This window comes from Phodopus roborovskii, unplaced genomic scaffold (genome assembly GCF_943737965.1).
Source record: "Phodopus roborovskii unplaced genomic scaffold, PHOROB, whole genome shotgun sequence".
NCBI classification, from domain to species: Eukaryota; Metazoa; Chordata; class Mammalia; order Rodentia; family Cricetidae; genus Phodopus; species Phodopus roborovskii.
In genome coordinates, this window is record NW_026126514.1 from 2,682,655 (window position 1) to 2,694,837 (window position 12,183).

A 12,183-nucleotide genomic window follows, 5' to 3' on the forward strand; every position below is an offset into this window, starting at 1 on the left:
AGGGCTTGAGGAAAGGTCATGGGGGAAAGAATCCATGCAGGGGTACAGTTCTGTAGTAGGCGGGTCACTCACCCATTCTGGCTTGTGTGGCCTGGGGCTGCTTGGCCAAAGTCTTCTTATGGCTTCTCTTTTTAACTGTGCTTTTTGCTTATCATTTATAAAAAACTGAGCTGGAAATAAATCTAAAATTAAAATTAGTTCAGGAAACATGCCACAAAAGAATATATGAGAGAAGATAAGCTGAAATTGTCAATCCTAGTTTATGTTAGAGAAAAAGGAACGAAATGGTAAGTTCAGGAGTTTGAGGGGAGTAAGCAAGAAGCTGAAGGCTTTCACAGAGCTTAAGAAATGGAGTGCACTTTATTAGTAATATTTAATCGTTCCGGTGATTCTTTGATGTTTTTATGCCTATAATCAAGATACAAAAAGTAAGAATTAAATCAGAGAAAAATAAACTAATTTTGAATCTTTGATGTGACAAATACAAATAAGCAAATGAAAGAAATGAAAGTCCTCCCTAGAAATATTCTGAGGATTATTGATGGCAAACTGAAGTCACATGTCTGGCCATCTTTGGCTGGGTTTGGTTTCTGTATAGGTTTATGAGCTATTTTTCTTAAAGTGATTGCTTTTGCTCTTTAATCTGCCTTGAAAATAGTGGTGTGTACCTAAATCTATACATTCCACCTGTATAAATTCTGCTTCTTCCCTCCTTCTCCCCATTCTCACTCCATTCCCCTTGCAGATGGTTGAACCGGGGCCTCATGCGAGCTACACAAAAGCTTTACCAATAGCCTAGCCCTTAAGGTCCTTCTCAGACAGGCTTTTTTTTTTTTTTTTTTTTTTTTTTTTTACTGGCCCTGTTTTCTGATTTAGCTAAACTTTTTGAATCTGGTAAAACATCCTCATTTCTCAGTGAACCACCAGCAACACAAGCATACAAGCGATGACTAGCTTAGAGCAAGGTATTACTGTAGGTCACACGTAATGTGTGTGTGTGTGTGTGTGTGTGTGTGTGTGTGATGTAAAAATCTTAACAGTGGCAATGTTGAAGCAACCATATACAATACTATGTGCTGTAAAAATTTTTAACAGTGGCGGCATTTAAAAGACATATGCAGTACTACACAGTAAGGAAAACGTATTCTTCAAGTTCCAGCATTTTCAATTTCTGTTAAGATGGGGTAAAACTTATTAAACTTTTTAAATCCCAATTTTTAAATTAATAAAAAGAGGATTGGCGATGTAGCTCCTTGGTAGTGTGCTTTCCTGGTGTGAACAAGGCCCTGGGGTCATCCCCAGCATAAAGCCACTCTCCAACAAAGCAAAAGTCTGTCTGAAAGAATAAAATGAAATGTTGCACGCGAGAAGCCTTCGGGAATATCTGCTCACACACCGCACAAATGTTTGTAGTTGGTGACAATCAGAATTAAAACAACGGGGTTCTTGAGCTGAAGAAACTCCAATCAGGCTCATCTCCAGGCAGGGGAAGCCGCGGGTTGCCACGTGACGTCATCACCCCGCGCCTTGAGCAAAGTGTGCTTCCTCGCTGGCCCGGGAAGAACCGCGCACCATGGGGCCCTGGCGGCGTCTTCTGCTCTCTGGCGGGGTGTCACTCTGGGGTGGTGGCGGGGCCGCTGTCCCGCCCCTGGGGCGCCGAGCCCTGGGTTGTGGGCGCCAGGTGTGTGCCGAGTGCGGGAGGGGAAGGTGCGAGCCTGATGGCCTGCAAGCTCCCACTAGTGTGTCCCCTAGAAGGTTCCCCAGAAGGGGTCCTTGGGCTTGTGGTTCCCAAACTCCCTTGAATATGGATGAATGGCGTGCACATTGCTCTCTTGGCTTGGGGTTCCTTAGTGAATAGGTTAAAGAGAAGGAAAATACGCGGAGGGCATAACTCGGTAAAAAGGCCACTTTGCGTTTTTAACATCCTCACTTGGCAGACAAATTTCAACTCCCAACCATTTATCTTTGCAGTTGATATTAATTGTCGATAAATAGCACCTAAAGGCTAAATTAGTGCTCATGGACAGAATTAGAAAAGAAATCCCTGTTAAACTAAAACCCTGGATCACTTTCACTTCTACAGAATAGTAATCCAGTAATGAGGTTGATTGATTTTTTTTTTTTTTTTTAAGTTATTAGGCGCTGAAGGTGAGTCCTTGAAACAAAGAAGAGCACAAATCATGTCCCGAGGACTTCCTAAGCAGAAACCCATAGAAGGTGTTAGAGAAGTTATTGTTGTGGCCTCTGGAAAGGGTGGAGTTGGAAAGTCCACCACAGCAGGTATTGTAAGGCATTCATTTCCCTCTGTAAATGATCACTTTTCAGGTTTAGTATTGGTGGTGTTTCTGACATGTGGTTCCCCAGTATTAGGACTTGTTGATGAGTGGCAACCAAATTGAACATGTGAGCAGATTGTATAGTCAACTGAGCAAAAAGTAGTTAGGTTGTCTACAAAAAGTAGTTAGGTTGTCACTTAACTGGGAAGTGGAGATAATCTCTTCCATAGGATGATATGCAAATTTAACTACTTGGCCCATTGTCTTTTCATAGACATCCTCAGTAATTGGTTGCTTTTACTTTAAAAACATCCAGTAATGGCATACTAAATTATTTCTGCTTTTTTCCAGTCATCAGTGTATATACAGCTGTATATTTGCAGTTTGTTATTGTGGTTATTTTTCATTTAATCACACATTAATCACACACATTTAATCATTTGCACCATTCATAAAGTCACCAAATGCTAATCATCTTTGAAAATGCTTGATAAGGTTTAACATTGTTTTAGGGTTTTTTTTTTTTTTTTAATATTTTATACCCTACCTAGTTTTTCAGTGTGTGTATGTTCCTATGTTCTGGTGCATTGTGTTTGGATGGCAAAGGCTAACATTGGGTGTCTTTATTGCTCTCCAACTTTTTTCAATGGCTGGCTGGTCCTTGAGCTCTTGGGATCTGCCTGTCTCAACCCTCTTCTTCCCAGTGCTGTGGTTATGCTCGGGCTCTTGTGCTCTTATGGCAGGTATTGTACCTATTTTGAACCATTACCCCCACCTAGCTACTTCATATCCTCTATATTAATATAGTAGTGATGGAGAGTTTTTTTTTTTTTTTCGTGGCCCTTTTCCATGACTGTAGATGTGTCACGAAGATGCTATTTTAGCACCGAGGATCATGAGTTCTAAAACAGGATTAACACTCAAGACTCAAAGTTATTTCCAAATAGAACCTTATTTCTAAAGAGATTATAAGGAACAATAATGTGAGAAACTTGTTACAGCCCTACACATTATGTAATTTGAAGGCTCTACACACATCTTTGTGCTGTCACCTCAAGCAGTCTGAGGAGTTCTCCTAAAGAAAGGTTTCTGCTTAAAAGTTATATGATGATTAACCTATTATATATCTGGAATTCAAAATTATCTTGTAACATATAAGAGTGGATTTATTAGTACCATGCTTTAGTTAAATGCCTTATATACAGTATTCTTTTAATTCTCACAACAGTTTTAAGAGGAGGAGGTACCTTTATGTTATAATGGAGGGGGCAGACTGACCTTAAATAGCAGTCAGGGTTGTACAATGATAGGAGGTGGCGGAGCTCAGTTCAGATTCAGGTCTGCTTTGCTGTTTATGCTTCCAACTACTTTCCTTATAGTATTGACAGCATTGTTCTGCAAGGAAATGGGATTCACACTATGGAAAATGGGCAGTATGAAACCTTATTCATTTATCAGTCTCACAAATACAGTACGTTAGGTTCTCTTCTCAGCTGTAGCCCAGCTGCAGAGCTGGCTAACTATGCTTTTGGATACCGCTTTCCTCCTTCTTGTCTCTAGGGCATAGGTATTTTGGCTACCATTCTTTACCCCTTACCATTTATCTTCCTCACTTCCTTCTGTGCAGTGTCCTAGCTTTTTGTATACTTGTGAATGTATGAGTTATATACTCGGGTGCCTATAACAGCACTTATTTTAAAATGTAAACAGACTATATCTAAGTAAACAGACCTCATTGCTCTTTTACCAGTGAGGGAAATGTTGAAAGGTGAGTTAATTTGCACAGAAGGAACGTTACTAAACTGAATTCTTTCTGTTTCTTTCAGTGAACCTTGCTCTTGCACTGGCAGCGAACGATCCGGTAGGTATTCATCAATAGGAATATTAATGCATCACAATGTTTTTATGGCAGTGATGAAGTGTTGTTGCCCAAAGCTATACAGTCCAGTTTCAGTCAGTTGCACATTTTTTAAGGTACTAACAATGCTGCCATTAGTACCGCTTCATTTGGTAACAGTGGTATAATTAAATGTTGGCCATGTATCCCATGATATACTTTCATGTTCTTGCACAGAGGCCATTTTTTTTTTTAATAAAAATTTACTGTTACAGTCCATATCTGTGGTAGTAATATTCTATATTCTGGGTTGAACTCTTTTTTTTTTTTTTTTTTTTTTTTTTTTTTTTTGAGGCTAGGTCTATAGAATGAATCCCAGCAATGTCTATACCTTGTAGCCCAAGCCAGCTCAGAATCCTTTTGCTTCAGCTTCCAAGGTCCTAAGAGTATAGACATGGGCTCCCACGCCTGCCTGGATCAGGCAGAAATTAGTTTCAACTTATTTTTTTTTAAAAAGTTAAAAGATACTCTAAAAGTAGTGCTAGTCATTTGGAGTACGATTTAATAGAATATGTGTATAATGTAAGACTGAAAGATTGTCCAATCTCTCCTTTATACCATAGGATTAACTGTAGGATCATTTTGTATGTATTTATTCAGCTTTTCACCTCTTCATATACAAATTGAACCCACACGTACATGCATATTTTTGTGATAGCCTTCATTCCTCTTTTTAAAAGAGTTATTTTTTTATTTATATGTGTGTTTGCATGAATTTATGTCATGATGTGTGTGTGCAGAACCCTGAGGAGGCCAGTGCCCAGGAATTGGAATTATATGCAGTTGTGAGCTGCCATGTTGGCTCTGGAAACAGCACTCAGGTCACCTGCAAAAGCAGCAGTTTCTCCTAATGGCTGAGCCATCTCTCCAGCCCTGTACCTCATTCTGTGACTGAGCCATCTCTCTCCAGCCCTGTACCTCATTCTGTGACTGAGCCATCTCTCTCCAGCCCTGTACCTCATTCTGTGACTGAGCCATCTCTCCAGCCCTGTACCTCATTCTGTGACTGAGCCATCTCTCCATCCCTGTTCCCCATTCTGTGACTGAGCCATCTCCAGCCCTGTACCTCATTCTGTGACTGAGCCATCTCCAGCCCTGTACCTCATTCTGTGGCTGCTGTTTTCAAGGTTGATCACTGTTCTTTTGAGCGAGCCTTTAGGTTGGTTCCCTTTCCCCACTTACTTCAGTTAAAAGCCAATAGGATTTATTTTTTTTCTTGGGACAGTTGGATTGGTGCTGTACCACTGACCTCCCTAGCCCATTGCAATGGCTTTGGGATTTTTCTTTTAACTTTTATGAAAAAACTTTAAAAAGCAATTTCAATCATATTCTTTCTCCTCCCCCAACTCTTCCCAGATCCTCCTCATCTTCTTTTCTACTCAACTTCATGTTCTCTTTGAAAAATCAAAAACAGGAAAACAACATTAACCAAAGCCAAAACAGACAATGAACTGAAAAATAAAAACCAAAACCAACCAACCAACCAAAAAAAAAAAAAAAAAAAAAAAAAAAAATCCAAGGAAACAAAAACAGACCTAAACCAAAGCAAAAAGAAAAAGAACACAAAAACCAAAACAAAAATATGGAGTCTACTTTGTGTTTCCTAGCCAGTCCTGGGCATGGAGGAGTATGGTTGATAAGCCCAGTGACACTCCACTGGAGAAAACTGAGTTTCTGTTTTGCAACAGGTATCAGTTGCAGATAGCTTCTTGGTTCAGGGTGGGACTTTGTGTCCACTTCCTCTTCTCAGTGCTGTGAGTTTGTCTGGTTCTAACTCGTGCAGAATCTTTTAAGTTATATGTGTGTCAGTCCTGTTGTATATGGAAGATGCTGTTTCCCTGGAGTCATCTACCACCTGTGCCTCTTCTATATTGATTCCTGAGTCTTAAGGGAGGGGTTGGGTGAAGACACCCCATTTATGGCTGAATGCTCCAAAGTCTCTAAGTCTGTGCAAATTGTTTAATAGTGTGTGTCTGTGCTAGTTCCCAGCTATTACAGGGAGAAGCTCTAATGCAGATCGAGTGATGCATTGATCTATAGGTGTAGAAAGGTTTCACTAGGAGTTACTTTAGCAGAAAAATAGTATTAGGTTTTTCTCAAGGCTTATGATTTATATAATCTGAGGTTCTTGGCCACTTTAGCAGGGTCTGGTATGGGTTTTATCTCATGGAGGCCTTAAATCCAATCAAAAAATGTTTGGTAACTGCCATAACATTTGTGACTCTGCTGTACAGGCATAGCTTCAGGCAGGAGTGGGTCTCAGGATTTAGAGCTGGGTGAAATTGATGATTTCTTCACTGGTAGCATGCAAGGTATTTTCCAGCATCATGAACACTAGTCAGGAGAGGTGAATTTTCTGGTTTGCATCTGCTCAACTTCTCCATGTTCAGTGACATAAGTGAACGTTGTCTTTGGCAATAGGGCCTTACCATCACATAATGGAGAGTAACCAGTAACCTGTGATGTTTACAGGTGTGTGTGTGTGTGTGTGTGTGTGCACGTGCACACATGTGGATGTGTGTATTTGTGTAGGCACACGTGTGCTGTGGGTATGAAGATCAAAGGACTTTAGGGAGTTGGATCCCTTCCACCTTGTATTTGAGATTTGAGGCAAGGCCTCTTCAGGCTGGCTGGCTTACAACTTGGAAATTTTCTTGCTTCTGCCTTCCATCTCACAGTGGGAGTTCTGCAGTTATAGATAAACCTCATCATTTTGGTGTTGTATGTGGGTTCTGAGGTCAAACTTAGGCTGTGAGGCTTGTGTGGCAAGTGCTTTTACTGAACCATTTCTCTATTCTTACAGTGTTAGTCTTATATTGTAGTCTTACATACTATATGTTATATTCATGCTCTCCAGAAGGTATGCTTCCTCTTTTAGGTATAGTTGATAGGAATACATCTTTTTAAATACTCTCATTTATGATAGGTATTATCTATCTTTTAGGTATTAAAAGTAGAAATGAAAATGAACACTGAACATAGTATGTAATACTGCAAGCCATTAGTTAATAATATATACCTATTTTATAATCTGTTTTAATTTCCCTTTCATATATATGAAATATATGTTTCATTTGGTTTCTTATTTCTAATTTAGTATTTTTAAAAATGTCCTAGCATATTTCATATTTACATTAAAATATATAAATACATGTTTAAAGTATAAATACATATACACACATGAAACACAGGTAAGCCTTATTATTGTATTTAGCTGTGGCTGTACTTGTCACTTATTTTCTGTCATGCTGTTTTAGTTCCCTGTGGTCAGCACACATAGAAAACTGGTATTTGCTATGTATGCAAGTGTTCTGCTAAGACAGGGAGCCAGAATTTGCTAGACTGCAGAGCTAGGCATGTTCATGTATCAAGATTTTGGCCCTGTTTTCTGAAAATGTGAGGGTTATTACCTATTCACAGTATTTGCTTGTATAAACTTGATTCACTGTAGAAGCAGGTATCCTAACTGTATTAGTAGGGGAAAAATCCTGCACTGGTTCTTTAAAGTTGTGCCCCTGCCTCAAGGAAATTCTACTATCAAGTCAAATTAAAAAACCCATTTCTCTACAGCTCTCTTCCTTTGTAGGGACATGCCTTCTTGCATCTCATCTTATCTTGTCCTTTTTCTTGAATTCCCCCCGTCCCCATGCATCCTTGGGTTCTTTTGTGGTTTGATGGGCAGATAAGTGACTAAAGGTGTCTCCATCTTATTTCACGAAGCCCACCTTTAATGGCAAAAGAGACTTGGCATAATTAAGGCAAACTTCTTGAGATAGGAAGGATACTTTAGATTTCCTGGTACGTTCAGCTTAATCCTAGTGAATGGGGGTGGTGGTGGTAGCGGGGGAAGAGTCAGATCTCATATGAGGAGGAGGTGAAAGGAACTAGAAGCAGTGTGTCATTCTGCCCATACCACAGCTGTCACTCAGTGATACCCATTGGGCTTCCTTAGGAAAGAAGTGTCAGGTGAGTACATAGAGAGGGTCAACTCTCCTCGTTGTTTAATTTCTGAAGATAGCTTTATTCTTTCTTTGTATTTGATATTTTAACAAAGATGTACAACTTAAGGCTCAAAATCACTTTTTGAACATTGAAAACAATAACTCCATTTTCTTCTGACATACTAATGAAAATGCCTGATGCTATTATAGGACTCAGTAATAACATGTGTTGCTTCCCCCCAAAGCTTTTAAGGTTTTCTTTATGGCTCTTAAAGTTTAAAATTGTCACAAATATTTGTCAGGTTGTTGGCTTTAAAAGGTGTTGCATGCTTGGAAATTGGCCTGAGTGTTTTCTGTTTAGGGCACCTTCTCTTCATTGATGTTTGTGCTCATCACAGAAACCCATTACGAGGTACTGACTTGCATGCATTCTTTTTCTCTTGTACTCTTCGACTGTTCACCATTTGTGTTTCCCAAGAATCCTTAAACTCTTTTGTATATACTCCTCTATTCAATTCTAGTTATTTAGCCCTTCTACATTTTTTTTTTTTTAAGTTTGGAGATTGCTTTCTCCAATTTTCTAGACTGTTTCTTACTTTCAACTTATTGTTTCTTCAAAAAAAGGAGCATTTTCTTGACTCTGAATCTGATTAGAATTAGTTAAGAATAATGTGGTTCCCCCCCCTTTTTCTGTTTTCTTTTTGGTCTCCATTTATTTAGAACAGTAGGATAGTTGCTTTCATAGTGCCCTCTAACCAGCAGAATCAGTACACTTGGGGAATTTTTAGACACACAAAAGTTCAGCCCTTCTTTAGACCTTAAAAAATCAGAAATCCTAGGTGCAGCAGAGGGCCATGCACTCTGTCTTAACCCTCCCTCTAGGTGTAGCAGAGGGCTGTGCAGTCTTTCTTAACTCTTCCTCTAGGAGGTTTAGTGCTGAAGTCTGAAACCATGGATCTAGGGTTCTCTTAAATATCATCTAATCTGCTAATGGTCCCTTTTCTTCAGGGTAAGAATAGCTTGGTTTTAAATGGCTTTCCCCCTTGTCGTCTCAGTGCAGTTTGGAAGAAAAGGAAAATCAACATGCATGCTGGTAGCCATATTGATATAAGAGCCAATGAGCTTATTTATTCATTTATCATTTATTTTCCCATGGGAGAGGCTCTCACTATGTAGTACAGGCTGACCTGGAACTTATTTTGTAGCCCAGGCTGGCCTTTGAACTCAGAGTCCCCCTGCCTAAGCTTTCCAAGAGCTGATATTACAAGTGTGTACTACCAGTTACACTAGTGGTATGCTTAAACAATATGTGTGTGTGGTTTGTGTGCATACATATATTCATGTGTCACAGCACTGGAAATTAATCCTTGGCCCTCCCTTTCTAGCATTTACCTGATATACTACTGACCATGCATACTGACAATCATATTTCTTGATTTTTCTAAACTACTTTTATTATGGGTTTTATTCTTTTGCAGTATAATTAAAAAAACACATGTATTTATTATTTTTGTGTGTATGGGTGTTTTCCCAGCATTTATGTCTCTGCACCACATACATGCAGGTAGTGCCCATGGAGGTCATAAGAGGGTGTAGGATCCCCTGGTACTGGAGTTACAGACAGTTGTCAGGTGCCATGTGGGTGCTAGGAACTGAACCTGGGTCCTCTGGAAGAGCAGCCAGGTGCTCTTAACTGCTGAGCCATCTCTCCAGCCCCTATAGCACAATTTTAATGCACATTAGGAAAGAGCACTGAGGCTGAAAGAAGGAAATGTAAAGGCTATCAGAAGTGTTGACTTATTCCATGGGCTTTTAAGACAATTCATTTATTTCAGTAAGTATATAGAGTACTGCTGCCTTCCTGGGAAAATAAAGAAAAATAAACCTGTACTGTAGAAGCTTGTAGCCTGCCAAGACCACATTTATAAAAGTATATTATACATACTAATACCTATGCAGTATATGTATGTATGTGTGTGTGTGTGTGTGTGTGTATGTATATATATATATATATATACATATATATATATATATATATAAAATGTCTGTGTATCTGTATCTATGTATCTATCTTAGCTATCTCTCTCTGTCTTTTTTTTTTTTTTATGGTGGTAGAAATTGAACCCAGGGTCCATTGTGTGCTAGCCAGTGCTCTACCACTGAGCTATGTTCCCAGCTGCAGATGTATTTTTTGATAGTATATAGTTGAAATTGTTTTTTATAATAATTTCTTTTGTGAATGAGAAATTGTTAGTTCAAACCTTTAATAAGATTTTATTTGTAAAAAAAAAGATTCTTTTTTGTCTTGTAATAGTAGAAACATTGTTTGATCTTAAAGTTTTATAAACTAGCAAAGATAAAAGGAAGGCAGATATCTTAAAATGATGAAAAAAAGTCCAAGGGCAAATAAATAATAAATCTGCTCACGATGAGTAGCTTTTGTTTCAGGCAGAAGTAGTTTCCCCCTGCGGAGTGTTTTCTTGGATGTAGTTGTGCAGTTGTGTTGGATTCTCATGGGAAGAGGCACTGACAACCATGCTATGTCGATCAGTTTTATAGCCTTCATCGATTGTACCCTTTCCTGCTGCATTTTTCAGCCAGCACATAACTTGTTTCTATTTTTTCCAGTATGGACCTGTTTCTACTATTTCCATTTTAATGACAGCTCATGTTGCTGCTTTGGCTCGTTCATTCCTTTGTATCTCAGTGCCTACCCTGTCTCAGGTACTGTGTTTGGAAGCTGTAGAAATGGAGAAGACACAATCTCGCACACCATGGCGTGCCCCTTCCTTCCTGTGTGCCAGTTCTTCTAGTATACTCTGCCAGATCATTCACAACTGTTGGAATGACGAGCTGCCCTGCTCAGATTTACACCCAGAAGCCTTTACTGCTATTCAAGCAAAGCATTCCATCACCTTATAACCATCTACATTTTGCAGTTTTCTTCAGCTTTTTGTGTCCTCTTTTCCAGGCTACCTATATGACTTCCTGGTTATTATATTCTGTGCAAGGGTGTGGCTGGATGGGGGAATTGAATGCCTACAAAAATGCAGTGACTGTCTTAACATGTGTCTGTGGATTGCTTATAGTGTTCACACAGGTGGTTGATCATTAGCCTTTCTCTGAGGCAGCTCAGTAAAGTGTTCTCTGAATTCCCTCCAAGTATCTTTCCCATGTTGTAAAATTCAGTGCCACTGTTGCTTTTTTTTGTTATTATTATTGCATTCATATGGCTGTTCTAGTATTTTTTTTTTTGTTTTACAATAACAACGTAACTAATGCTTACTGAGCACTTACTATATTAGCATAATTAGTTTACATAGAATGATTACCATGACTTGTTTCTTAGCTTGTTTCCTCTTGGTAACAATGGAGTAGGACTGGGTTCTATTAGAAAAGGAGCCTGCCCCTTTAAGAGAGTGGTCAGTCTTTAGAGGCCACACCTCCCTGCTGCTTTCCCTGGGATAGAGCATTAACTGTCCCTAACTGATGGTTCTAACCATAACCTTGTTCTCATTTTGTTTCGATTCTTAGCATTAAGAACTGGATTGTAGGGCTTGGAAGAAGACGCAGTGGTTAGGAATGAGTACTGCTTTTGCAGAAGACCTGTGTGGCTCCCAATCATGTATAACTCTAATTTCAGATGATTGATGCTTCTGGCCTCCAAAGGCACCTCTAATCACACTATATACACATTATATACAAAATTAAAAATAAAAAAATAAACTTATTGCCTGTGCAATATAGTGAGGCTCATCTTAAATCAAGCCTGTGGTGTGACATATACCTTTAGATTCAGCTACTAGAGATGCTGAGACAGTATGTTTATTTGAGCTAGGCATTTGAGGCCAACCTGGGCAACACACTGAGTTGCTATCTCAACCAACCAACCAACTGACCCACCAACCAAACTAAATGAACAGCTTCTTTCAAGTCCCAAGTTGGTTGTCTCTAGTCATGGCTGCCTTCAGGAGTAGCCAGTACAGTGCTTTTGGCTTGGGTAACACAAAACACATCTTTATTGTGTGGTTGAATTGAGTATGTAGTTAGATTTCAGTGTGTAAGTACA

The 12,183-nt window shown here is 39.2% G+C and overlaps 1 protein-coding gene across 2 annotated transcripts in view; it reads left to right on the forward strand.

The window, feature by feature from the left end:
* The first annotated feature begins 1,544 nt into the window (after nt 1–1,544).
* Nubpl (NUBP iron-sulfur cluster assembly factor, mitochondrial) overlaps nt 1,545–12,183 on the forward strand; it is a 180,320-nt gene continuing 169,681 nt past the window's right edge. Inside the window, exons 1-3 of one of the 2 annotated variants that reach the window (XM_051195822.1) lie at nt 1,545–1,681; nt 2,133–2,280; nt 4,103–4,137. In XM_051195822.1, coding sequence (XP_051051779.1) covers nt 1,574–1,681; nt 2,133–2,280; nt 4,103–4,137 — 291 coding nt within the window. In that variant the 5' untranslated portion in view covers nt 1,545–1,573. The remainder of the gene's footprint in view (nt 1,682–2,132; nt 2,281–4,102; nt 4,138–12,183) is intronic. The other variant, XM_051195823.1, reaches the window with a different exon arrangement.